General features: G+C 36.2%; 1 protein-coding gene and 1 long non-coding RNA gene across 4 annotated transcripts in view; one reads left to right on the plus strand and one right to left on the minus strand.

Moving 5' to 3' along the window:
* The window catches only part of LOC117243296 (zwei Ig domain protein zig-8-like), a 442015-nt gene extending 416263 nt beyond the window's left edge, over window positions 1-25752 (plus strand). The window contains exon 7 of the mRNA XM_033510659.1: window positions 24233-25752. Within this exon, the coding sequence (XP_033366550.1) occupies window positions 24233-24336 (104 nt within the window). The 3' untranslated portion in view covers window positions 24337-25752. The remainder of the gene's footprint in view (window positions 1-24232) is intronic.
* The window catches only part of LOC117243298, a 64541-nt gene that overhangs the window by 1211 nt on the left and 35352 nt on the right, over window positions 1-27978 (minus strand). The window contains exons 2-3 of one of the 3 annotated variants that reach the window (XR_004495431.1): window positions 22729-22985; window positions 19823-20110 (exon numbers count right to left, since the gene is read on the minus strand). This is a non-coding gene — a long non-coding RNA (uncharacterized LOC117243298). Of the gene's footprint in view, window positions 1-19822; window positions 20111-21947; window positions 22486-22728; window positions 22986-27978 lie in introns of those variants that run through there. The other 2 variants (XR_004495430.1, XR_004495432.1) reach the window with 2 other exon arrangements.

Consider the following 27978-nt stretch of genomic DNA (forward strand, 5'->3'; position numbering starts at 1 on the left):
TACTAGCTTTCACTTCGTCCGCGTGGACTATTACTATTCTTTTTTACAGAATTTTTAAGGAGAAAACAATTACGATTTACAGACAAAAACAATTTTTGGGCAGATGGATTTTTATGAATGAGATACCTGCATATTTTTATAACAACAGTTTTAGAAGTTACTCTTCGTAGTAAAAATGTTAAATTACGAAAAGGTTCGATTTCAGAACAAACATGACGTAAACAATAACCATCATTGCTTGTCCCTACGAAACATGGAAGCGCGTACATCCAGTGATGCTAGGCTATTTCGCAGCTTGCACAAAAGGGATCGAAATGAAACAGCCTATTTTTTTTCCTGCGCTGTAAACTGTAGATATAACAGAAAAAACCCATCAAAATCCGTTCAGTAGTTTTTACGTGATGCGAGTATAAACAAACGAACAAACAGAGTGGCAAAAAATCCAAAAGTTAGTTTTTGCAATCCGTAGCTTATGGTCTGTATCTCAATGACTGTCTTATTTTCTTCTTTTTCTGTTCAATGTATAGACACAATTCTTTCACTCTATTACATGTATAAATAAATAAATTTAGCATAATCAATCTTCTTTTATTTTTAGAAAATATATTTCTAAATAGTTCTGAATTTCATGACTTATTTTCGATTTCTCGAACAAATTTGTTGAAATATTATTCGAAAGTAGTCTGAGAAACGACTTTTTTTCAAGAATAATCTCGAAAAAGGATTTTGATAATCATCTGTTATTTCCAAAAATTCAAAATCGTATGGAAAGTCGTCATTTCTATACAATTGAAGTCTGTGATTGACTGTACGTTGTACAGGATAAAGAGCGGGTTATTTCAAGAAATATAGGAGATATGTCCAAGATTATGTTACTTATCATGCAGTTTCATGCACATTTCTACAAATCAAAACGATCGTTAAAAAAGGAATACTTATTTAACAATAACCTTATTTATTACTTTTCACTAAAAAATCGTTTTAAAGAGGTACTTTTAGAAATATAATTCTACCGAACCAAAATGAAGATTTTGTTTGTCTACCTTTTCGATCCTGTCTATCAAAGGTAGTAGCAAGAAGCAGGTACAAATGGAATAATAAATGTAAATATATTCAGCGGATATTATGCGCGATTCAGGTGCGTTTGTAAAGAATGCACACTGACGTGGATACGATTTTCCAGCGCGTATTTCTATGGTAATCGAACACAGCACAGTCGAAGGTATTTCTCGAAAGCCTCGAAAATACTTGGTAATTCGATACGTTGCGTATGTATGGAACTTGCGAGTATCCAGTGTCTACTACGATGCATTCCGATGCCTGAAACATGCTGAAGCTCTTGCATTTATGGAAACTAGCAACATAACTTTAGATAGTACCTCAGAATTGAAACTGTGCTGTCCGTTACGCAGAAAAGAAGAACCAATGGTGTTAATGGAAAGATAATGAAGAGGAAAATTATTGGAACAAGCGATAAGCAGAACGAGAATTTTGACTATTTTGAGTAGAGTTTGAAGTTGAAAGTATCGCTGTTCTAGAATTTTTGACGTGGTACTGCAAAATGCTGAAACTCTAGAAGATTATTTTACGTGTCAGTTTGATTTTTATACGTAATTTTTGTTTCTGCAGATTTTCTTGATTATTACCTTAACCGAATTGTAATGTTTGAACGTTGTGTAACAAATATAAAAATCTTGCTCCAAGTTTACAAACTCGTAGCTATTTACATTATGTTACTCTGTGTCGTCAATAGTCTACTCATTAAAGGTACAACTTGTTACTCGGATAGTATTTTCTGAAAAGCTTTTAATAACTAAACGAACTTTTGTTCCCCGTCTGGTTTTCTGTATTATAATTTATTTTATATTATATTACATTTAATACAGTTTGCAATATGTTAATACGTGATTAAACTATAACTAATTATGGAAATGAAATATGACGTGGGGCTAGAATTTAGAAGCTGGAAAATCAGCAATGGAAAATTAACATATTAAATTTCATTTAATTAATATTAGAACAACAGACAGCAACGTTACTGGAAATTTGTATAAAGGGCACTGACCCTTTTATCAACGAGTGGAAATGAAAAAAATAAAATTTGAACTCAAAAACAGAAAGTTTCATTTTTCTAGTTTGTTGGAAATTTTGATATCGAGTTGTTCTAACAGAGGAAGTTCGGCAGCTTGAAAATACAAAAATATTCGTAACTTCGTACAAGTGTAGTTTATGCGACGCTAATAGTGGAACAATTCCTTTTTCCAGCTGAAAAGCGGTCGTAAGAGTGAAAATACCACCGCAAAGAAATCTTAACTTTTCATATCGCATCACGTTGATATTAGCATCACACGAACTACATTTATACAAAATTCTAAATTTTTCCAAATTTTCCAGTTTACCAAACTTCCCTCGTAAGTAACTAAATGCTAAATGCTTAATCTTTTAGATTCAATTGATTGATAAATGATCTGCCTCAATTATTATTCTGCTTGCAATAAAAAGAAAAATTATTCTACATTTTAATTTAGTAATTTAATAATCTGTAATTGAATCTTTTACAAGAAGTGTCTATTCCCTCTCCTTCCAATCTATATTTTTCGTAATGAAATCTTGAATTTTATTGCGCTGTTCCACATGACATTATCAGAAAATTTCAGTAACCCGTCCTTCTCGCATAAATCCAGGCCGATTTGTTCGAAGAATACTAAAATAGCGGCAGTACTCGAAAGTTTCTCGCTGTACGTTTGACATTACAACCAGCTGGACGGTGTGTAAAACAAGATGCATGGAAGGTATTTTATTGCGTGGCAGTAAAATGCAACAGATTACTGTCACGAAGTAACCTATCGAACACGACACACGTTCAACGCTGACATAACGATTCCGTATCCATCAACGTTCTCAACCTACACCAGTACTCTGATTCGAATGCCAACTATGTTCCTCATCTGTCGAAGTCTTGAAATATCGAACATTTCACAAAAATATAATATTGAACGTAACATAATATAATATACATAAACATTATCAGAATGGATCGGACACTATCGAAATAGACTTTCATTCAAGCGATTATTCAAACGAATTCTTTATTTTATTTCTTATTTGCTTTGTTACTTTATCTTAAATAAGATGTATCATCGAACACTCTTCTATTATTTTTGTGATTGATCCCATAGATTGAAATAGAGCCCCGTGGGAAATCGATAAAATATCCATCGAAATGAAACGAAAATGAAATAAATAACTTGAAATCTAAACTAAAGGAAAATGAAATAAATAACTTGAAATCTGAACTAAACGAAAGTGAAATTAATGTGCACATTATTGGCGTGAACAAATCGATTTTTATGGTAGAGCCATAAAATACAGAGAAGTCATCCGCGTAAACCTGAAATAAATTACAAATAAATTTCAGGTAAACGTATCAAATGTATTATATGATTTTCTTGCTTAAATAATATTAATTGTTAATAAAAGCAGAAATGAAATTAATTTGCTGGGAACTGAAAGTAAAAATAATTAATGGAATAACAATTGGCGATAATATTCCGGTTATGTTCCTGTAATAACTTTCCAGGAAGTTGAGTAAAATATCGATCTTTTTGGAATAACAATGTCACATCGAAAACATTCAATAAAAGCATTCCATTATCTTTTTTATTTCGAACGTTAAACGAAAAATCAATCAGTGAGATAATTGCCATTATTTTATTTTACATTGCTTCTTGCTAATAATGGTTTAATTATCGTGCAAAATGCCATTGCTAATGTAATTCAGTAGTACAACTCAGTAGTAATGCAGCCAACTGATACTATTACACAATCGGGGCAGTGCAACCGACTAACGTGATTTGAAATTGAGAACCAATAATGTGATTTAACGCTGAACCTTAATAGCGCAACTTGTAGCATCAGCGAATAGTAAAATTGGATGCTAAGCAAATACTTCAATTGTATGTTAGAGAAAGAGAGAAAGAGGAAAAGAATTATAATATAATTGAAAATTAACATTTTTAATGACACACACATATCATTTTTCTACAGAGACTAGTACCTTGATACTGTTAAGTTACGGTATCGACATCTTTATGTAATCAATTAATCACTCCGTAACCAACCAATCATCCCCATACAAATAGAGAAATACAATTCGGTTAAAAGGGGATGAAAGAAGGCAGCAAAGTTGAATCCCGCTATTTGTAAAATTCAGTATCCAACGTGAACTAAATAAGGAAAGAGTAACGGAAACTAATATCCCAGCCATCTTAATCGAAAGAAACAATAGAAACGAAGAAAAAAAGGAAGATTCTGATATTCGATCAGGTGATTCCGTCGAGACACGCGGAAAGCACGGAGAACGCTTTCGTAATTCGAAGGCTAGTCCGGGAAACTTCTTCCCTGGCTGATTTTCCACGGCGAGGAAACGGCGAATTCCCACGGGATCGCGGTTGGGTATCGAAATCAAATCAGGACCAAGTAGACAAGCGGCAAGCCGGGCACGTAGCTACAGGAAAGTAACGTAAACGCGTAGCGCTCGCACTTCCGCAAAGTCTGCATGGAAGGCCCTTGCATCAGCTGGAATCTCGATCGTATTAGGCCGAAAGACTCGTGAATCCGACTTCTTTTCATCAGCCGACAATATCAGCTTCTTTCCACAGACTTACTAGAAATTTCCTTTCTTCACAAGAAGATTCTAACGACACTGTATAAATACGTATTCCTACTTTTGGCTTATTGGCCCGTTTCTTCTTCTATTCTTCTTCTCCTATTCTTTGTCGATTATGTAGTCGAATAACGTAACTCTGTTTAGCTTGTGGTATGTCGGATGGATTATATCCCTTTCATTGAATCGGATACGATTGTTTGTTAGTTGGATTAATAAGTGGAACGAAGGTTTCATTGTTTAGTCAAGGAATTGGTGCAACTATATAAAAAACTACATAAAAAGCTACATAAAGAACTACATAAGAAACTGCATAAAACTACATAAGAAAGTGTTGATAAAAAAGTTTTGTAATTTTCAAGATTTTTAAATCGGCCGTTTCATGTGCGACACTAGCCTAAGATTTAATAATTCAAAATGTTATACGTGCAATTACAACCGAATCTAACGTAACTAAGAAGATAAAGATTGAAAGTGACAGGGGCAGAAAGAGGCAAACCGCTAAGTAGGTGGAAAGAACAATACGTGATAGGGAAAACGGTTACAGAGTAGGAGAAAATTGCAAGTTACAAAGCTACCCGTAGAAGATTAGACGTATGTAGTGCCACGACGGAAGGCTCCTCTTTCTGTTGTGTTCTTACCACTTTACTTTTAAAAGTTCTTTGGTAGTTGAGAGACGGAGGCGAGTAACTATGTACGTTGCTGCGATAATGAACGATCGATTCTTTGCGAAGGAACACGTATGTTCGTTTATAGAGAACGAAGCTTTTCAGGTAATTGAGAATTTCATTTAACGAAGAACGTTGGAAAAAGAAGTTGAAGCACGTTAACTGGAGAAGTAAACGGGGGTTAAAAGTATTATATAACAGCGATAAATTAGAAAATTTCATACTGTTATGATATATTATTACACGTATTGTAATATGAAAGTTTCTATTTTTAAATCCATGGCTTTAATAAAATTGCAACCTGAATAGTTGCGTTAAAGAGAGAGGAAGAAATGATTTTCAAAAGTAGAAACTAGCCTGTGTGCCATTATGCTGCGATATTCGTCCATCTCTGCTGCATATGCGTTGTCTAAAGAATTCGATTGAACAATATAAATCTAAATTTAACGATATAAATGATACATATATCGTAATTTACGTTATATCGTAATATAAAAATCGAACGAAGGAATGAAACCGAACGAATGTAATCCTCACATATCCTCTAATCATCATGTTCGGATTCCAGAAAATCGTGCTCCAAATTCCGGCCGTGTCAGTGTCCTTGCAGCGGAACGCATAATTAACCGAAGACGTGTTAATTGGACGCACGAGGCGCGAACCAGCAGAAAGAAAGAGACAATGAAATATCGTCGGAGCGTCGCGTCGATGCGAAATTAATTGACGAAAAGTGAAAAGAAAAGCCATCCAACACGTGTGCACACGCGCACGAACGGCCGTTAGCATTAATTAAAAGCTGGAACATTCTATTTCAATTTCAAATACCATGGATCGGTCGCTGAGCTCTATAGCTTGTCTGTGTGATCGTGATACGACAATACCGTTCCTTCAGTTACCTCGACCGATCATCCGTATTTGCATAATTCGCTGGCCAACTTAATTTCCGGCATCTCCGGAGACGTTGTCGGAAGTCTGCGCACGCTTCTTCGACGTCGACGAGTTGTCGTTCAACGGAAACGGTTTCACACTGACGACCTTTAATATTTGCTGTACCATGATTTTATTGGATTTTATTAGGTAGAAGTAATGAAAATTTAATTAAACGCTAATTTGTTTGATAGTTCAATGGACATTTTAAAGCGTTTGTAAAAGTATTTTTTTCGAATTCAACAGAGATATCGCGTAATTCAACACGATGCAGTAACGCTTCTTCTTCTGAATCGAATAAAAATTGTTGAATAAATTGGAAATACTAATGCAAGAAAATTGAATCCTTCTTTTGAAGAATAGATCATGAGTTTTATGCAGGTCTATGCAATTTTGATACCTCACACAGGTTCATACGTTCCGTTGTTTGCGTTCAAAAAAGGAAATTACACACGTGCCAAGAAATTTCAAGCAGATTACAAGTGTTTCGAATTCGCATTATGCTTGTCAAAGTGCACCTTTCGATTTCACGATTGTCAAATCAACGTTTAACCAACCCTTACGTCCATAAATTACAATCCTCTCTACTCTCGCAAAACTCCATTTCTGCCGACAAGCCGATTTTGTATAAACCGTCGTCGTGTATTTATACCAGCACATTTATACCAGTGCACTTGGTACTTCCGTGGGTTAATTCGGTCATAAATATACGGCGACATCTTTACAGCGATAATCACGAATGTGGTCACGAATGTGTATATTGTGTATACAGGGTGTCTCAACAATCACGGTATAATCGGTAATAGTATGATTCTACGTGGAAAAGCAAGACAAAAATGTTGGATAGAATATAATATTTGCTGTGGTATTTGGAGCGAGAATACAGTTTCTTCAGCTGTATTCATAAAGATATGAATTTGTGTAAATAGTCCGGTTGTTAGATAGGTTTGAGTGAACGAAAAAGCGTCATAACGATAAATCATGCGTCAAAAAGTGGATTCCTACTATTTTGCAATTCATAGCTTCAATTGCATTTAGTATTCAGTAGCAGATTGCTCGAGTTTTTTTTGGCTAAAATTTATTTCCAGAGAAAATGTCGTACAATTGTTTTTTACGCCGTGTTTTAATTAATTGTTAATTTGCTTTGAAAAGGAACACGGAAGAAGACGAGGATCGGCCGTTTAATTTTATTTACGAGTTCTGTTAAATTTCCCTCTGGATTATTATTAGTCGAATGTGATTTAACTCTGATTTAACCTGCGATTTAACATTTTCAATGGCAAATTAAAAAGATAACCTTCTCGACTGGTGCATCGTTGAAAACCACGGATTACGAAATATAATTTTCTGGGTTATTTCGGAGTATGTAATTAAATTTTATACTTCCATTCTGGGAAGTTTAATATCATTGGACGTTAAAAATATGATTACTACGGTTTGGAATGTTCTGTCCAATCGCTTCGTTATTTTAATACGAAGCGATTTGCCTGGCATAAAATATACATGTTTAAAATATATTTTATAAATGTAAAACGTTTCGTGCTGCAACAACTGGAACGTGTTGACTTCTTATTCCGGATTACAACAGAAAAAACAATTCAATTTATTAAAATATGAAAATATACGTGTTATGTGTTCAATTAATTGTTTCACCTACTAAATATTATAGTAAGTATACTATACTTTGGAATTTTATATATCTTTGCGTATTACGTGTATCCTATGCACTTTGACACCATTAAATATAACATAAATGCATCAAAATTTACGATTTATTCATCAGGTTTACTTTCAAGTAATCTAATATTTATAGACCAGAGTATTCTTGGTTTGTTTTTCTTCCATAATCCATCCTTCAAGAATATTTCGAAATTTTCCAAACTTTTTGCCGATGGCGTACGTTTGATGGACACCCTGTGTACTAGGAAAGTCAGGTTCGACGTGTTTCACCAGAAACGGGGATGATCCCTGACGATAGCGTATAGAGATCCATCACGCGTGTCGCGCGCAACATACAGGTAACCCACGAATTCTAATCCCGCGCCGTGGATACGCGTATTACCATTTTCAAATGAAACGAAAATTGCGCTGGAATAGCCCAACGCGTTCGGCCCGATTGAACCGCGGTTTCGATGAATCAAATCGCGATTACGCTCGCGCTTAAGTAGCAACATTGCTCTGCTGATTGTTGTAATGACCTATTAAACCACCTAAACAGAACTATTGGCACCAAAATGAAAGAAGGGTTGTTTGTGTCAGAGGTTGCAGCGTTGGGAAGAAATAGCGATAGTGATTGGTGCGTGCAATGAATTAGGTACTTTCATGCAATTGTTATTACTATTATGGTTTTAGTGCTATTACCATGGCGAACTTTAACTTTGTCAATGAATACAATGTTAGCTTTTCGAGCAGAAATTGCCTTTTGCGCTACCAACTACGATTTTCCACATTGTTCCACGCTCCAAGTATTTTTCTTTTTTTGTTTGAATATATACTAGAACTTCGTTTGTTAAAAGGAAATTTTAATTAATGTTAGTGTTAGTAAATTTTGAATAATAAAAAATAATATCTAGGTAGCAAGAAAAATTGGTGAATTGTCGTTACACGCATACAGTTGAACCAATTGAAGAGTTGAAACAAATGGAGCTATGATACAATGAAGAGCACAGTGAGATTCTTGCTAAACGCCTGGATATACAGCGATTACAAAAAGTATTCCTACGTCGTTGTATTTATTGTAGCATTTATATACCAATTAATTAGCCCCATGGTAGTTAAAAAACTCCCAAGTGCATTACGTTTCGTATGATTTAAGATTTTCTTTTTGCCAGTGATTCTTTTTCACGAAGATTTTCCCCCATCAATTTCCTCGTAATTTGTTGCATCCGGCTCGCTTTTCCGTGCACACAGTCTATATCTCCAGGTATCGGGGCAAGTGATTCGCGCGAAACGCGGCTGAAAAATAGGTCGAAGAGCAAACAGTCGAGGAACATCGTTAACGAAACACGGAGAGAAGAGCTAATTCAGTCGAAAGGATGGCTGTTCTCCAATGGAAAACTAATATCCGGCATTATCGAGCGCGTTATTTATTTTAGTTTACCGTGGAAGCTGATTAGTTTTTCGATATTTATTTCAATTGTCGTCGATTAATCGCGAATAGACAAAGGTTTGCTCCTATTGTCTGACAGGATTTTCGTTTCGATTGGTATCGTTGCAACGAATCTCGTTCCACGTATATATGCAAATCAAACGTTTTCCTTGTATAATATTCACTTTCCTTTCCTTTTCTCTATTCTTTTGCTCCTCCATCTGTTAGACTAGAGATTCGTTGTTATTTGACATAGATAGCGACGATGTAGAGATCGAGTTCGTTATTTCTCCTGCCTGTTCCTTTGTTTCCGTATCACGGGCTGGATGTATTGCAGTTTTCTTAAATTATGTGAGTACCAGTTGGTGAAATTGAACGTGCTGATTGAATACGCTCGAGCGATTCTTTTGTGCTCTATGTTCCGCTTCACTCTTTTTTCGTTCCTTCGTTTCTCGAACGGAATTGAATGTAGTTTGTTCGATGAATCTTTTACCTCACTGATTGTGAGATCTTCTTCTCTTGTTCAAGTGCAAGGGGGAGAAACTCCGTTTTCTTTTCTCTTTTCTTTTCTGCTTTATGAAGTCTATTTGCTTGTAAGAAATCATGTTCCTAAATTCTTAAGTAGACATTTTTAATCCTATGAGAAGAATAGAAATTTTAAATAAGAAATAAAATGATTATATAAGAGTATCAAACGAGATTACGCTAAAAAAATAAAGAAATATTAGAACTAGAAAACTCATCTTTTAACAGTTCGAATAGTTTGCATTGAAAAATTAGCTTTTAATTGCATTTAATTTAATTTAAAATCTAATTTTCTATAAAATACTGCTCCCTCCTCTACTAAAACGATTTTCATATGTCTAAAATTTGCTTGCTGGTACTCTGCGCATAAATGAGTTTAGTTTTCCCAATTCTCAGAGCTATTTAAGTTTCTAGTTTATTTTTCACGCTTTCTATCACTTATGGATTCGTCAACTCGATTTAGCCGTGAACTCCATTTGATTGAAAACTCGAAATCTAACTATCGTCGAAATAAAACTTCGAAACCTGCGCGGTCCCCAAAGCAGCGACGAACAAAATTTCAACCGAACAAATGTACCTATGCTATCTCTGGTCAGTTAACATTTTTCATTGCATCTACTGCTTTTACTTTTCGTTGCGTTTAAAATAATCAAATGTTTTCCGATATCCTTTCATCCAAAAAATTAGTACGCTCGTTTTATTTTCCATCGTAAAAAAATTCTCTGTTAGCGGATCCCACTTTCACGTCAATTGCTCATCTATAAGTTGCAACCATAGAAGAATCAATAGCGTGCTACATCAGCGTTGTTAAAAAGTTGTTTCCAGCTTTACATAAAGATAGACGTTTCAGCGAAATTTATAATTTCATTGGAAAGAGTACGTTGGGATTTCAAATATAAAGGAAAACGACTGGATAATCAAAACCGGTTAAATTCGTTTCCATCGTCTCCTTCACCTTCGTCGTCGAATACTCGACGCGCCTATTCGTTTCGTGGACGTTTGCTTGTTCAGCCGCTGGTAGTTCCGCGATGAAACGGTTTTCATAAGGCATTGTTGATTCGAGCGAATCGCGTAGGCGCGAACGCGATGCACACGTTCGTCCAATATTTGCGAAAAGTGTGTCGACGCGACTGCCGTGTGCAAATACCAGCCAGAACGTGTTTGCCGCCTACGAAAGTGTTATAATATTTAATTCGTTGTTTTGAAGTTTGTATTCGTGTGTCCGGTTGATTTGTAACCGCTGGCGTTAAGAAAAAGAGTTGAATCTAAAGAGAAGATGGGTTTCTTTTAGAAAAACAAATGAAAGAACTCCGGAAAGAAGCGAATTCGTGTGTTTTAAAAAAACTTAATTTTATTAGATTAGCATACATAAGTACATATAATGTGGATTATAATTTCTAGAACCAGTCCATACATCTATTTATCAAATAAATATTTTTCTTATCTTTTTTCGATTGCTGACTACCAATACAGTCTACAAGTATTGTAAAAGAGTACTAGTGTTATCTCAAGAAAACCATCCGACTGTATGAAAATAACAAAAAAGACTGCAGCTTCTTTGCGATTCTTTAGAAAATGTGTTACGCGCAGGGAACAAGTTCCGAGGAGGAGAATGGGCAAAAGTTTCGGTTTTGCGTCATTTCGCGAAAGTTTCCTCGCAATGGGCACAAGCAATTGTAAACAATTCCACTGATTAAAAAAGCTAGAAATTTATCATTTTTCTAGAGATTGCTAGATACTCGAGGTAGAATATCTTTCTCACAACTTGTCCGTTCAAACATCTTTGTTCCTTCTTTTTTGCAATCTATGCATATCGCACAAAGAAACACGCAGAAAGTTTTGATTTAATCGTCTAAGAAATTATTTCATTGCCAATTATTAGAGACGCCATAATTCTTAGATATCCCGGGATATCTCGCGGATTACAATGATATCCGAAAAAGATTGGAATCACCCGTGATGAAGCCTTTTTGTACAATTTCCTACTCTCCGAATTCATTAAAGCAAAGGGCTAAAGTCTGTGCCCTGGCCCAGTTACGACGAATGCTCTCGCAAGAAACGTCAGCAACAAGCTAAATTAAAAATCTCACGCTTGCGAACAGCTCGCAATACGGTATTTCGACTATCCAACATCAAAGAACCTTCAGTCTACGTACGTCATACAATCCGAACCACGTGAAACCACGAATCAAAGACGGCGAAATCCTAGGCATGCGCGTTCTCTTCCGTTTGTTTAACGAAATTAACCTCTCGGCCGTGAAAAGTGCGACAAAAAATGCTCGTGCTGAATGGCAGCGGTGAAGGCGGTTTCGCGCGAAACCCTGTGAACGTTCGTCACGGTCTAAACTTCAGACCTGAGGAAATTTAGACCAAAGCAGGTCTAGCTTCTAGCTCGAATGAAAAGGGAAAACCATCCGTGATAAGAGAAAAGCTGCCCTCAGCCTTGTACAGGCCACGCGCCTTGCCGATCTCGTGAGGATACCAAACGTCCTGCATAAAAAATGCAAGGGATACCAGCTTCCCTTTGATTGTCGCTGCGGCAGGACGATGCGATAGGCGAAGAATAAAAATGAAGACAATAACAGAGGGGCTTAAGAAATCTCGTCTCTCAAAGGAAATCATCTCGTCTAGTAGGATGAGGCTTCTTCCCCGCGAATCGTCGAGGTCGTACCTGACCGCGTACTTGGTCTTCTTCCACCTTCCTTTTTTTCTCCCTTCCTTCATCCTCTTCGTTCCGCCGGAGACATTAAAGTCTGGGGAATTAAGAGACTACTCTACTCGAAAAGCAAAGGCTGGTCTTAATGGAACGGCGTAAAGTGAACTGGATATGGTTTTGGAATTTTTTTACATGGGATTAAAGTGGATAAAGACGAAGAACACGCAGACGAAAGGAGTTAATTGTTGGCGGTTTTTATATTTTTATGAACACGGCTAAAGAAATGAAACTTAGATATCGTTTCATCTGGTAAAAGTTGTAACAAATATTCCACTTTGGATGGTTTACATTTTCCATAAATGCATAAAAATCCGTAGTTTAATTAATATAAATATTATATTCATTTTTAGCGATATTGGACATTGTTGAAAAGTGTTATAGGTTATAGATTAATTAACGAATTGAAAGGTTTGCAGCGAAGGATAAAAGAACGGATGACTTGAATTCCAACCAGTCAGAAAGTGAAAGACGAAGGGCAAAGTGTAGCACCGGTGGAGAGAATAAATTTATTTTTCCAATGGAGTATTTTTCTTGCATTAACGTGATTAAGTTAAGTTCATTTTAAAAGCGGCTACGCGGTGTTTGCGCTCGATAGCGATGCATTTTGTCGGCGATTGAAATTGTTAAGGTAGAAAAGGGGTTGATTTTAAATGATCGATTTGCGTTTAAAATGCAAAAGGTAATTTAATTTCGATGAAAATGTTTAACACGATAAATCGAGGGAAAGGGGGACAATTCTAACGTCGTGCCAAATTAAATGCACGAAACATAATAGTCCCTACTCTGAATTTAATTGAAGTTAAATTATATGGTAAACTGTAGAAGGAGCAAAAATCTCGAAGCGAGGTGAATGTTTTTCTAACTTTATTATTATGCTTTACTGTTTATAACATTATCATGCATTAATGCGTTAGTTTTATATAAATGATTATCTTTAATTATAAATCATTTTCTTTAAGACAATTCATAGAATATGAAAGAAATAAAATTACAATGCTGTTAATGTCACTCACTAAATCTTCCGATTTAATAAATAAAGTTTAATCAAGAAAGCACGAAATACATTGCAGACTATACGATTGACATTATGATTCTCGATACATTTACTCACGAGTACGTATATAAATTAATTAAAAATAAATTAAGACCTAATGGAGATTCATATACTGTTAAGACAAATTCGCTAAAAAGTGTCGGAACAGTTATGAATGGCAATAGACATGTCATCAATATGCAACAACACTATTATTTTTCTTGAATTAAAATGTATCGTATAACATATCTACTATATATTAAATTTTCAATATAACAATTCCATTGTATGTGATTAACGCAGCGATTCGAATGATCCATTTGTTCCCTCTATTAATTTAAATAAGGAACCTTCCAGCGGCCCTTTCGCAGAGGTGCTCGGCTGGCCTAGTTTCCAATGGCAGACGAAACGTATCTCCCCAAAGGCGGTGTTGTATTGTATCAAAAGCATGTTCTGAACCATGGCCAGAAAGCGTGGGTTCGCAAACTGAAATGACTCGGCGAATTCGCGGATTTGAATTCGCCAGCGGCTCCTAAACTGTTGAATTTGGCGATAGGGAACTCGCCCGCTCTCTCACTCTAATAATTGCACACTGCTCGCAGAGTTTCGCGTTCTTACAAACCATTTAAATGTCGCTCCGTTAGAACTGGAAAACTTTCGACCGACATCTTCGGGAAAGGACGCCGTCACGACGTTTACTCCGAGACTTACCAAGGAACCCAGCACCTCTTAGCGCTCTCTCTCTCTCTCTCTCTTTCTTGAAGCTAACAGAAATTGTCACGAGTTTTACGACTTAACACTTCTTACGGGCCTTAAGTGTCCGTTTGAGTCAATGTCGGAACATTGCGTCTATTTAAACAGCGGAAAAATCGGATCTGAATTCCGGAGTTGTCTCAAAGAAGGAGAACAGTTGAATATTGAGCACACACATAGTATAAAACTGAAATATTTTATACTTTAATGTGACTAATGGGAAAAATTAACAAGTCAAGTTCAAAGTTCGAAGAACCCAACAATAGTTCCAAATATCCGTGTTTCGTTCATCCACGTAGCTGAATGAAACAGTCAGCCAAAAGTTAACGGGTAAGGACACCGCGAAACGGTCATGCGGAATATCATTTTCCACTTACTATCCAGAACGAGCTAAAATTCTCATCAACTCTCATTAACAACTTCCCAGAAACAAGAAATTGCAAGACAGTAACGCAGATTACACTTCCGAATATCATTTACTGACCACAAACTGTCGTTAAATCGTAAACTAGGAACGAATTGTCCCGAATTCTCGACGAATAGAGGCAAAACTAGTCGTAAAGTGTCTTCGAAACGTCAGGTTTTTCGAGTGGCTACAGAGAAATTGTCAAAAGCACGTAAGGTACGAGATCTCTGACGAATGGAAGTTTGCGAGAAACGGTACGTCGTTCGTATCGAAAAGCTGCGTGTAATCTTGTGATACACGGTTGTAATTAACGCGGCTCGATCGACCGAAAAACAGCCGGATTATCCGGCTTGTTGCTTGCCGGTGGATCGACGAGAAATTTCTAGCGACGTTTCAGCAGCGATGCTGCTATCGCTTCCGATTGATTGATTTATGAAGATAAAATGGACTATGCCAGCGAGTGATATTGCAAGCTTGATCTAATTTCGCGAGAAGCGTTTCGTTTAAATCACCGAAACTTTCAGTTCGAAGCTAAAATTGCGGCATTTATTTTGTGGCATGTGTTTTGTCGATACTCTTTCAAATTAACACTTTGACTGCCACGTTGGTCATATATGACCTACCACGGTTTCTCCTGTAACGCTACGGTGGTCATTGGTGACCGGAGCGCTTGAACTTTTTACAATTGTAAGAATTGTATGAAAATTGGCAGTTAGGGCATTTTGAATATAACCGATAAATACATTGAACAATTAAACATTTTTATTAGAACATCAATAAAAAGAAATGAGAACAAATCTTGCATCTAACGTTGCACTGTGTTCGCATCCATATCTTTGAGGGGTAATCTACGAATATTATTATAAACACACTTTAGAAAGTAATCGTAAATGCTGCTTTATAATCATATAATTGAAGTTAGAAGTGTACACAAACCATACTATTGTATATAGAATGAGCAAATACTGTTTACTAATACCTTCTACATGTTTCAACAATATATTCTGGACGTTTTGCTTACGACGAAATAACGAATGCGAATGATTTGTTGAAATAAACGAAGCCTTGCTATAATATGTTGCTATCAACTGTTACCAAGGCGCCACGATGGTCACCCGTGACCACCAATAAGATAAACGGTCCATTGGGGAAGAATGTTGCTTACATCATCAATTTATCATTATTTTGCCATTATATGCTTTGTATAATAAAAATACTCCCGTGGCATCTTGAGCGAAACGTGTGATTTCTGCGTGGCAGTCAAAGTGTTAATACAGCGTGGATGTTTCGGTAAATTCATATTTTCACGAATAAGGAATAGAACTTAAACAGAGACTTTCAAACCACCTTTTCCAAATTTAAATGCGCGTAGGAAAATCACACGAATATCTATCGGCACTTGTGGAAGTCATTTTAAAGATATTTTTCATCGCTGCTATTAGGAAATAAGTGGAGTCCACATAACGAGATTTCTACTGTACTAGTAGCTTCAAAACCTCGTATCTTTGCAGATTCCTGAAAGCGGTACCAAAGCAAAACTTCGAATATACCGAATTGTCAACAAATCATAATTTCCTGATATTCATTCTTGAAGTATATTCAATACAAATGTTCCCCTTTACTTTGCAAGAGAAATCGCTCGCTCAGGGTTTCAACTATTTTCGCGAATCAGCAGCTTTTTGAAAAGTCACCCTGTCATACATCCGCGAAGGTGGTCCTTTTGGAATAGTCCTATTGAGTCGTAAGAGCAGCCGAACGTTCTTTGATCCGCCATTGATTTCGTAGCAGCCGGTCAAAGGCAAAGGTTTTCCACGAAAAGGAGTACGGCTTTTGGTTATCACGCGTCGTTGAATCCTGAAAAAGGGCTGCCGATTTCACCATTTCCACGTAACTTCGAACTGTCAACGAATCTGCACGAATTTCCAACGCAACTTCTTCGTTCCTTATTTTCTATTTTCCTTTTCTTAATTCTTTAAATATATGATTTAAATATTACGATTTAATATATGCGATCAAATTGATTACGATGTTTTAATCGCACCACACAGACATTCGGTCTTTCTATAGCTTTTTAATATTCTTTCTCGTTGCACATAGAATATACAATATTTCCTCGTTTATCGTTCGACGTAATAATGTAGCGGCAATAATTGTCGATTTTTTAAACGTTCGTATATGGCTTCAGTTACTATCTTCAATAACGAGTTTCTCTGTTTACAAATTCTCTTCGCACACGCATATGAATTTATAGTGTAGTCATCACGTATGTATGTGTGTGACTTAAAAAGCCATCAGAATTGAAAATGCTTTGTTTGTAGCGGCTCCACCGCTAGTTATCAGCTAATCTTCGACAGGAAGCTGCTTGATCTTGCTCGAATTAATTTAGTAGCGAAACGTGACGACTTTGATGCATCCGCGAAATAATGCAGCAGTCACGACTTCACAGGCCGAGACTATCACACGCCACGAGTAATTAATGAAGACGAATCGACTTCTAGCTCTCTTCTTCGTTTCGAGGCGAAAAATTCGCCCTTCTACAAACTGTGTACGTTTCCTGATGAATTACACTTAATTAAGGTGACTAACGAGATCGCCGCTACTCATACGCCACTATTGTGTATCGTTCTTCGTAGGAATCTTTCATTTTTATCTCTTATTAACATTCGTAGATACTCGCCCCTTTCTTTTTCACTTTTACCGCATTATTTGTAACAATAAAAATCTTTACGTTTACGAATTGATTCTTTTATTTTGAAAAACATGACGTATAAAAAACAAGGGACGACGTAAGGAATTACTTCTGTACTTGCATCCATAAAACACATTCCTCGCAGCACGTACATATGTGTCTTTCGTACGACAGCTGTTACAAAGTAAAAGTTAAAATATCTATTAAAAATTAATGATTTTTCTACTGGTTATATTAAAAGATATAATAATATAGAAGAAAATTAATCGAAATAAAATAAAGGAAAGCAATGAAATTTACTGTACCAGATACAAATCAGACAACAACTATTAAACGTTCTTACATAGAGACACAAATATAGAAGGATATCGTAAGTCATAGACAATTTTCTTTCCCATAAGTGGCTCCCTTATCATTTGTTACTCCCTATATATCATTGCCTTCCGTTCTTTTAGTTTCACCCTATCTACGTACTTGCTGGTTATCTCTGTACTTCACTCTCCCTTCCTCTATGCCCCCGACTATTTTTCTCAGCCTCCGCCCCTTTATCTTTTGGCCTTTTTCCACTCGAAAACGCGAGTAGGGGAGTGGTCAGGGGGCAGAGAGATAATTATCTTCGGCGAATTACCGGTAATTGTATTTGTTAAAGGGGTATTTGAATTCATTTAATTCGGACCATTAACGGGAGAAAAATTAGAGAGCAGGCGAATAGAGAGAATTAGATTTCTTTGACGGCTAGACAGAGACACGCCACATGCGATTTCTTAAATAAAGCGTTACCGGCTCAACGAATTAAAGGGTTTACCCGTTATTTCCCTGCTATTTTGAAAATATTCAATGCCTGTTTCCACCAAAAAACATTAAATGCATAGTTAAATCCATATACATTATTTTCCAATGAAGAATTTCTTTATCAGAATATCCTTTAACATCTACAGATTTGTTTCATGTTTTACCGATAAAATCGTGACGGTCATTTTTCATTACCGAATTACATTGCCAAAAAAGTTTCGAGATGTTTTGTGTAAAACATACTGTAGGATCTTTACTACAATTAGTTTATTTACAATAAATGGATTAAACAGATGTTGGTTAAACAGGAAACGATGATTGTTTAACGTGAACTAATCACAATAACGTATTATAATTAAAACAACTAGATAGTTGATTTGCAACTCTCGTCACCACGGTTCCAACGCTCTCTCTCACGCAGACAACACAATTCGCATTCCTTGACTTCTCGATTTACACTCTCTGACTTCTCAACTGATACTGTTAATTCGTCTTTGTCCTTAGCATCCCTTTGTCTTTTGTCTTAGCCCTACCACGCACGTGTTCCGCAACCGCTCGTGGCCGGGATCACGCAGACCTTTTCCGCGAAACTATTCGATTGAAGGACCGACGATACATTATTGGGCCCGTCGGCACTTCGGCTTTCTCGCGACATTGTTTATAGTTCGCCCGATATCTCTTAGGCCTTTCGTCCACGATACTACAATATAATATCATGTGCTGGACAAAAGAAACAAAGAATCGGTCGACATCCGATGCGGAAACCGATACGCAATCTCGATAAACCTGGTGCGATCCTTCGCTATCGAAAATTGCTTTTCTTACTCAATCCGTAGAAATGAGTTGCGGACTCATTTCAAACGGTAATTATCTCAAGCAAAGTGTATAAATTCATCTGTGTACCATGCTCTATGAATGCAGCGGACGCCGCGAAAGATAAATATTCAAATATTCATAACAGCCACGAAGTCAAAGAACGTTGTTACCAACTATTTCTACTACTCGACGAATGCTGTTCCTTCGAATTCTCATGCTTTCGTTGTTCAATGTAGAAACTCTGGATACGAATTAACTGCTTTGGGGAAAAAATAGGAGCGGTAAAAACAGGTATAGCGATAAAGGGCGTGGAACACTCATGAAAATGAGACGAACTAGAAAAGTATATGAGTGTCTTGCTAGGCAAAATATAGTAATGGAACTTTTGTTGCTGTTTCAAAAAATTATTCATCGAAATATTCGTGGCTAATCAAATGTAAATTGAACTTATTAGCTGTTATAATTCATTGGCTATTATAAAAAAATGTGCGAGTCTTGCTACGACAAATATGCTCATGAAACTTTTGTTCCTAATTCTGAAAATTCTTTATCGAAATATTAGTACACAATAAGATTGTAAATTGGATTTGTTGATTATTATACTTGGGAATTATCGCGCTACAAAAGTCTCCGAAATCTCTGCTAATTTCGCGAACCTTTGCAAGCATAGCTTTGATTTATTATTTAACGGCCATGGTTCGTGATTTATCACTTACTATGGTGTTGGTCGGCTCTCTTTTTTCCTGTCTCCCATGGCGCGCCGAAATAAAATTGCCATGTATTTTCGGCGCAGTGCCAAGGCTTGCTTTCGCTACTAATTTCAGCCCGTCATACACCTTACTTGTTGTTGCACATCACGCGCAATACGATTTACGTGACGTGGCCGGCCTCGTGACGAGCTTTCCCAGTGTTCCGTAACAAGCTGCATCCCTTTACCTGGTAATTTCCAGCGAAAATATCGCGCTACTGACTCACGGCTAATACGTTCTAAATAGAGCTTTGATGATTTTGGTTCTTCGAACAATCTGCTTCTGGAAAGAAACGATCGAGATAACGTTAGGAACGAAGATTGTTAAACAAGAACATAATGAGTGCATTTTTGACGAATTTCTTAATTTGATGTTATTTAGCGATTAAAGAAATATGATCCTACGTAATGTAGTTAATTGAGAAGAACAAAATTTTAAGAACAGAAAAATTTGATAACAAGAGAATGACTTCGATTATATCACGAAATTATGTAGAACCACGGTATATGATATTTCAGAAGTGCAAAAGTATACAATCGTAGAAAAAAATATAAATCTTAGTTCTCTAAAAGAAAAAGATAAAGTTTATTAAAAGTTCTCAGGAAATGATGCAAGGGAAGAAACTAGTCGACATTATTGATTTAGCTTTAATCAACGTTTTATTTTATTTCCACACGCGACTTGCTCGTTAAATTATTCTGTAATTAGCAGAGCTACTAATTAGTATAATTACAGCAACAAATAACGTAAAGTACTGAGTTTTACGTTTCGCTATAAACTTGGAATAATTGATATAAGTCATTCAAAATTTCGTAAGCATCATGTCAAGTTCGTGAAGAAAGATTCGATGGAAGCTTAAGAATTAATTCGTTTGCCTTGTTATTTGAGTTTTGGTTTTTTGAAAATTGAAGGTTAATCGTGTAACTGGATGATGAGATTGACGAGTTTGTCTTCTGAAAGGTTCAATTGCGAGAGTAATTCCAACGCTATTGTTCAAATCGACTCCCAAAATCTCAGAATCCTGTCCCAAATACGAATCCCTCTTTTCAAGTCTACATTCAAGACTATATATCATCTGTCGACGATGATTTTTTCTAACCCAGTGAAATCAATCTTCCACGAGCTATTTCATTATCACGACGCGTAACTTGAATGTCATGTCATCTCGTCAGCAACGTAAATTCCCTTTCTCAATGGGACTTAAGACACGGAACGTTAATCGGGCTGGCCGTCAATTGCGTAGGGCGACGGGAGCCCTTTAAACCGTCACGACAGAACAGGAATTAGAGCATCGATTAGACGGTCAATTATGGAATTGCGTCGGGCAGACATCATACGAGTAATTCGACGCTTCCAGCCGGAATACTCGTGCCGGGAATGTGGATCGTTACGGGACCGGGCACCGTTCGAAATATAATTAGTTAACGTCGTGTAATTAAAAGCATTCGGTACGAGACTCACGTAGTTTCGACGCGATTTCACCGGCCTGTCGAAATGATTAAATATTCTATTATCAATGATGGAGGCACAGGTTAGAGGGGCTTTTGGCGTCCATTAGAACAGGCGACCGAATATAATCGGACGCGCTGCTACCAATTGACAAATTCTTGCCGCGCGTTTTAACTCTCTGTGAAATCTATTTTTCTCTGATTCTCCTATAGAATCGCACGTGCTTCACAGTCGAGATTTTATTAGCAGATCTGTGAAATATATCTTGATGGTGATGTTCGAGCCACGTATTGTAGTCGAATTACAAATATAAAAAGAAGGTAATATTATTTCACACGAAAAGAAACATACAAATGAAACTCTGAATCGAAAGAAGTTTCATTTACTAACGTAATCTGTAAACTGAAATCAACGTTTAATTCATTATTTCAGTCAACGCGATCAATAATTCCATGTCAACGGTTATTACGTTCATTTATACAAGTGAAATCTACAGTCTAAATATTAGTAAAGCATCGTGCAACCTATAAACGACAACTAACGCGCGTGACGTACGTGTAACACGACATAATGACTGAAATATAGTTGATTTGTCATTTTATTTCGCGTAATATATCGATTTTATGCTTGCTAATTACAATGCTAAATATATACCATTTACGCATTGAAATTTTACTTTTAGATACATGTTCAAGTAACTTTTGTAGATAAACCTATTGAGAAATTCGGTCAAGAATATATCACGAACAAATTTTACTTTGAATTTTAACCGGAAATCTCTTTCGACTCGAATCAGATTGGCCGAGCGAATGCAGAATTTATTGAACTGAAGATTACCATAAGCGTTTCTGGAAGATGACTATCGAGGTAATAACGACGAAAAATGATAACAAGCTACTAAATCCTGATAATAATATACAGTGATCCTATATACAATGATCCTGAGATAATATTCTATATAGTGAAATAATATCTTATATAGGGAATAGCGGCAGGAAATTAAGTAATATTTCTTCATAATTGAAACAAGTGGCTCTTGTTCCTCCTGTTGCTGGTATCATCTGCGGTACAGTGAAGCCTGCTGCATGCAATTACTATCTAATTGCCTATACGAAATGGACATCTAATCTGGTATACATCATGGTACTCCTATAGCTGATAGCAGTAATTCTCTGGTTTATCCCGTCAACGAACGTCGTTCTAGCTTGCTGTAATTAGCGAGAAATTAATCAAGGATACGATTCTAGTGGAGAATGTGGTGCAGTTCCTCGCTTTGATATGCATATTTTATTTTTTTCTTTTTTTTTCATTTTTCTATGGTAATATGGCAACACTCGTCTGTAAGCAACACTTATGGTTTTTATTTAAGCAAAACTAGATATATAGAAAAATTTGAGCCTTTTTTTTAAACTTTTCACGAACAATTATCTTTAATCGATACAATTTCTCACCTTTTTGCGCAATTGTTTGGTTGGTATCGATTTGTCTGAAACGCCAACTTTGTGATCGATTTGCGACCGCTTCACAAAACCACAGTGAGCACAATGAGCAACGACCACAACGCCTAAGCCGCATGTGGCTTGAATCATTATCTTTAACTTGGGTTGAGAAGTTCCGGTTGATGTATTTAGCTCTCTTTAGTCAGACAACACTTTCGAAATATTACAGAAATACGAAAGTGTTTTGTGTGATTTCTTCGCGACGAAATCTGAAAGTTGACAGGAAATCGTATCAAGTGTTTCGAACATCAATTTGTAATGCATTGAAAGTGATGTAGTTGAAAATGTAAAATTCATAAAAGGGCTTGAAACTTTTGCATGCGTCTAATATTGGAGGGAATAAAAGATAGAACTTAAATAGAGATCAGTTTTAGCTGCGAGATATTATCATTGAGTACTTTACTCTGCATATTCTGTATATTTTTATCTTGTAAGAATTATTACCGTGAACGCGTCTGAATTATTACACAAACGTGGAGCTATCACATAAGTAAGTAACAAAGAAAGAGAAAAGTTACAATTTGAAAATAAAAGTTTTTTTATATCGTTAAAGATAGTTCAAAACGGGACGGAAATATCTCAGAAATTAAGCCACCGTGGCTTTATATCCCTGTGAATTTTGTACTCGTTTTAAGTATCTCCACACTCTTCGAAACTTTGTCCATTTAAGCCAGAAGCAAGCTGTTTATGTTTCATGAGTTTACGACTACCAAGACCATTTGGAAGGAACACACACAGCGTTTTTGTACGATACTTCCAGGTTTCTTATTCCTCAGTATGACCTATTTAAAGAGAGTGGTCATCTTGTTCTTGCTATAGGAAAATTCTCCGAGCAATCAGAAAACAATGACCCTGTTTATCAAAGTCAAAACGAAGTCGTAAACGTTCCATCGTAAGAAAATAATCTCGAGAAGCTTGCAATCAGAATCTTAAGAGAAGGTACCCTCAAAACCCAAAGATCGTTTTAACTAAACTTGAAAAAGAAAAATAACAAACTGGTCGACCAAGCAGTCGTATTTTTAGTAATTTTCTACCTCGAATTTCCTATTTCAAATCGACGTCCTAGGAGGTTGACTTCCCATAGCTGTTATTCTCTTCCATCGAGCCGTCATCTAAAACGGTAGCTTCTGAAAGTTCTGTAAAAGATAAAATTCCGCAAAAAAATAAAAGATTTTTTTTCTTCCGTCTCGTTCTTTTTAAAATATACATTGAAATCTCCGTAAGGCCCGATGCGGTTGCTCGTAATTCGAGTAAGTATGCCCAACCTCGGAACAGAAAAAATATTAAGAGAAAAGACCCGAAACCAAAGAGAAAGAAGGTAACAACACGAGAACGTATAAAACCTTCCATTTTTTTTTCTTCTTGTACGGTGCAAACCGTGAAAAAACGAAGTGTTCCGGTTGGAACCGGAAGTGCAGGACAGACACTAATCCAGCCTTCGTTGCTCTTGTTCCAGGAGAGCATCCAGCTGCAATGCAGCACGGAAACACGGCAGCAGGTTCGCCAACATCGAAGACGGTCCTCGTGATGCTAGCTTTCCTTTTGGGTCAATTGAGATAATGTGCGTTCTCGTACGTGCCCGTGCGTGTGTCTCCGAGCTGTCTGTCTGCGTGTATACTTTCTGCACGTACTTATGTGTGTGTGGATGTGTGAGAGCGCGTATGACGGTGTGCGCGTGGCAACTTAAACGCGAACATGAATGAATATCAACGGGAGCATTAAGTGAAACTCGATGGATCGTTGGACAGAATAAGACGTAGCCAACCCTTAGCCTGTTTGTACCTTGATCGAAATTAAATTGCATGCAACCGGAACGATCATCGATGAAGAAGCTTTCTTACGGCCACGTGATGGACGTTTTAAGAGGAAGGTTGACTGATAAGAAAGTTTTACGTTATTTCAGCCTTTTCAGCTTAGTTTTTCGATAATCGTCGATGGCATTTCCTACTTTTAACACGTTTAGATATACACACATATAACGATGAATTTTTGAAATATTTACTGAATGTTTAGTATCGTTTTAAGAAGTAATAAATTATAAAATACAAATTATAGACAACATATACAACAAGATAATTAACGCATACATACATAAGAAACGATGCTCAAAACTATAAAAATAGAAATGTTACAAATTAATAAATGTACTGAATTATTGTAAGTTAAAGAAAATCGATGCAAAAATTATCGTTACGAGCAAATTTTTTAAATAAATCAATTTTTGATATACATTTCCTTTTAACTTAAAATAATCGATTAAACTTCATTGACTGTAACAACTCTCGCAAGAACAGTTATGAACGACTAATTTTAATTATATTTATTTTTTGTCGTCGTGTTCGAAATTCCTTTTCAAAATATAACTTCAACCGTCAAATTCTCGAAACCATGCTCGCCAAATTTATCAGTCCAGAAGCCATTGCCCGATGAATTAATGAATTAAGTTTTACGAAAAGAAAGCTTCTTCGAGTGCAATTTCTTTTTATTGCTGCTCGTTAAAAAATGTTCAGTTCTCAGTGAAGGAAGAAACATATATCAATGAAGGAACTCTGTCACGGCCGGTTTCGCGTTGAAAATCGCGACTTTCAATGCATCCATAGGTGAAAACTGTCGAAAACGTCGTCGTAGTATCCCAGGTTCGATATGTGTAATAACTTGCAAATTTCTAGCGCGTTCTAGTGTCATCGAAATAAGGAAACCAAAATATCGAAGTAACATTGTACATGGTATATATTGTAAGCGACGATTCAATGAACAAGAAAAAAAGAAATTGTAACATGTAAGAGCGTGAACGTGTGCTCGAACATGGTAAATTCGATGTGTAAGTTTGCGAATTAGTAAGGACGATTATGTATATTGTAATTGTTACAAGACGAAAGCGATCGTTTCAATAACGAAAGAGTTCGTTCGTTCGTGGCAAAGAAAATTTTAGTGGATATTTTCATAGCTGTACGAATCTTTGGCGAGATATAAATTTTCTCGAGAAAAGTCTCGTATTTTTTAAAGATTTGATTACTTCGTTCGAACATCGTTATCTGGATTTTTCTGCGTAACAATTCTTAAAAAATTGCGCTATGTGTTAAATATTTAATTGTTTATATAAATTCTATGTTTGCTGCTACTGTTTCTCTTTCTATGGAATTAAAACATTTAATACAATATGTTTTATACATTTTTAGTGAAAGCTGGAAAAGTGAGACAACAAATACCGCGTATTAGTTAATAAATTAATATATTTCAACGTGGAATAAGGTAAAAGGGAAAGAATGTCATGTGAACAGTGAACACGTGTGTTTCATTCGCTTTTGTTCAGATATGGAGCTTTCAGCTTCCACAAAGGAGACGCCGGCATTATTTTGTAACACAGGCCAATATTGACAAGGGATTCTCTCTCACGGATGCCTCTAGTTTCAACGAAAAGAAATTCTGATATTACAACGTTGCAGGATAGCACACGTTTTCGGAGGGAAACTCGCGAATCCCGGAGCATATCGAGTTTTACGCTTCGTTGTGTGTTTCTTGAATGAGACGTGCATTATCCGGTTCCAAATGCATGATGGAGAAATGCGAATTCTTGTCGAAATCCGAGGGAAACTTGAAGGGAATGCGAGACGAGTTTAGCAACTGCAACTTATAATCATGACGATCCTGTTCTTCTTATTTTACTTTGTCGAAATATTTTATGGATAGAGAGGGGGAATTTGAGAGAGTACGAGACAAAAATGAGAATAGCATTTAAAGAACTCGTGACAAAAATGAATTTTAGATAACAATGTATTTTATACATTTATGAAATTAATCGACATATAAAATATGGCGTTTCTCACATAAAATTTTAACTGACGAGTAACTTCAATATTATTCCATACACTTTCTCCACGACTATTTAGTTTCATCGCTTTCAATTTTCGAGAATTATCATTTTCAAAATTCAAAGATTTTCAAGACCCGAATATCGTGATTACCCATGTTGCTTAATAGTACAGTTTCAATGTTTTCATTGTAAATGTCATTAAAGTCATTATGTATAACAAAGTTCTTCTTCGCCAATTAGTTGACAATTGATAATATGACAATGTTTACTGGTTGATATTGGCCTGCCAAATTCAAACATTTGTAGAGATCGAACTCTTTGTATCTTAATCGTATCTGGAAAAAATATTTAACATATGATGATTCTTTTAATCTTTCGTAATAAATGGAAGAAATGTAGAGAACACCGTGCGACGAGGAAGTCGAAGAATGAAAGGAAGCTGTTTTACGGCGAACATGCGTATCAACAATGTGGATTGTGAATTTTATTGCGGAAGCCTTTGGAAACATTCGACCGTGCTCCTGCGAGCAAATCCGCACGAACTGTCTTTGTGGTACAAAGAGTTTGTTTGATTGTTCTGTGGTGAAATAACTCGATCTCGGTCTAAAAGCAGAAGAAAGGACGGTTCTTAAAGAGGAGAGAACAATGAGGGTATTAACGCCTGAATTGAAGTCCACAGGATTCTTTAACCTTCAGCACGGTTTTCTTTTCCTGATTCTCTCTTTTTCGAATTTTTATTCGGTGAAAGATCTTTGAAATATTAATACGGATTTATTCGTATAATTGGCAATTATTTTGTACGCCGAATTTAGTTTCAGAATGCTATTATGTCAGAATAATTAGGTCGTTTCATAAGCTTATAAAAAGATTGATAAAATATCATGGAAAATATCTCGAAGTATAAAAATTCTTTGTTACTCGATATACGAACGAACGAATTCATCCTATCGATTGTCAAAATAGTCTTCCGATCGTCAATTACCAAAGACTATTTGACAATCGCATCTAGAAACCAAATGATCGTGAAAATCACTCAAACCCAACGCATATTTAATCTAAAGACGTTTTATAATAATTTATCGATCGTTATCTGTGTTATCTTATCGTTAGATCAGCTCGACGGCTTGTATTTTAAGTAGCCAACGCTATTCGCTGTCTCTCACCATCGATATTTTTACAAACTGTTTCAGAAGCTCAAACAACTAATCACCAGAACCACAACATTTAATATAAAACAGAAACAAGCAGGATGCAAATAAAAATCACGTACCAGCGATTTATAATTTTTAAAATAAAACCCATATATAAAATGTCTAAGTTCCACACACAAGCAAGCCACAAGTGCGTAATCGCATAGTACTCGTACGATGATAAATATTAATAAAATA

The sequence above is a fragment of the Bombus vosnesenskii genome, unplaced genomic scaffold (genome assembly GCF_011952255.1).
Source record: "Bombus vosnesenskii isolate JDL3184/JDL3185 unplaced genomic scaffold, Bvos_JDL3184-5_v1.1 scf7180000013265, whole genome shotgun sequence".
Lineage (NCBI taxonomy): Eukaryota > Metazoa > Arthropoda > Insecta > Hymenoptera > Apidae > Bombus > Bombus vosnesenskii.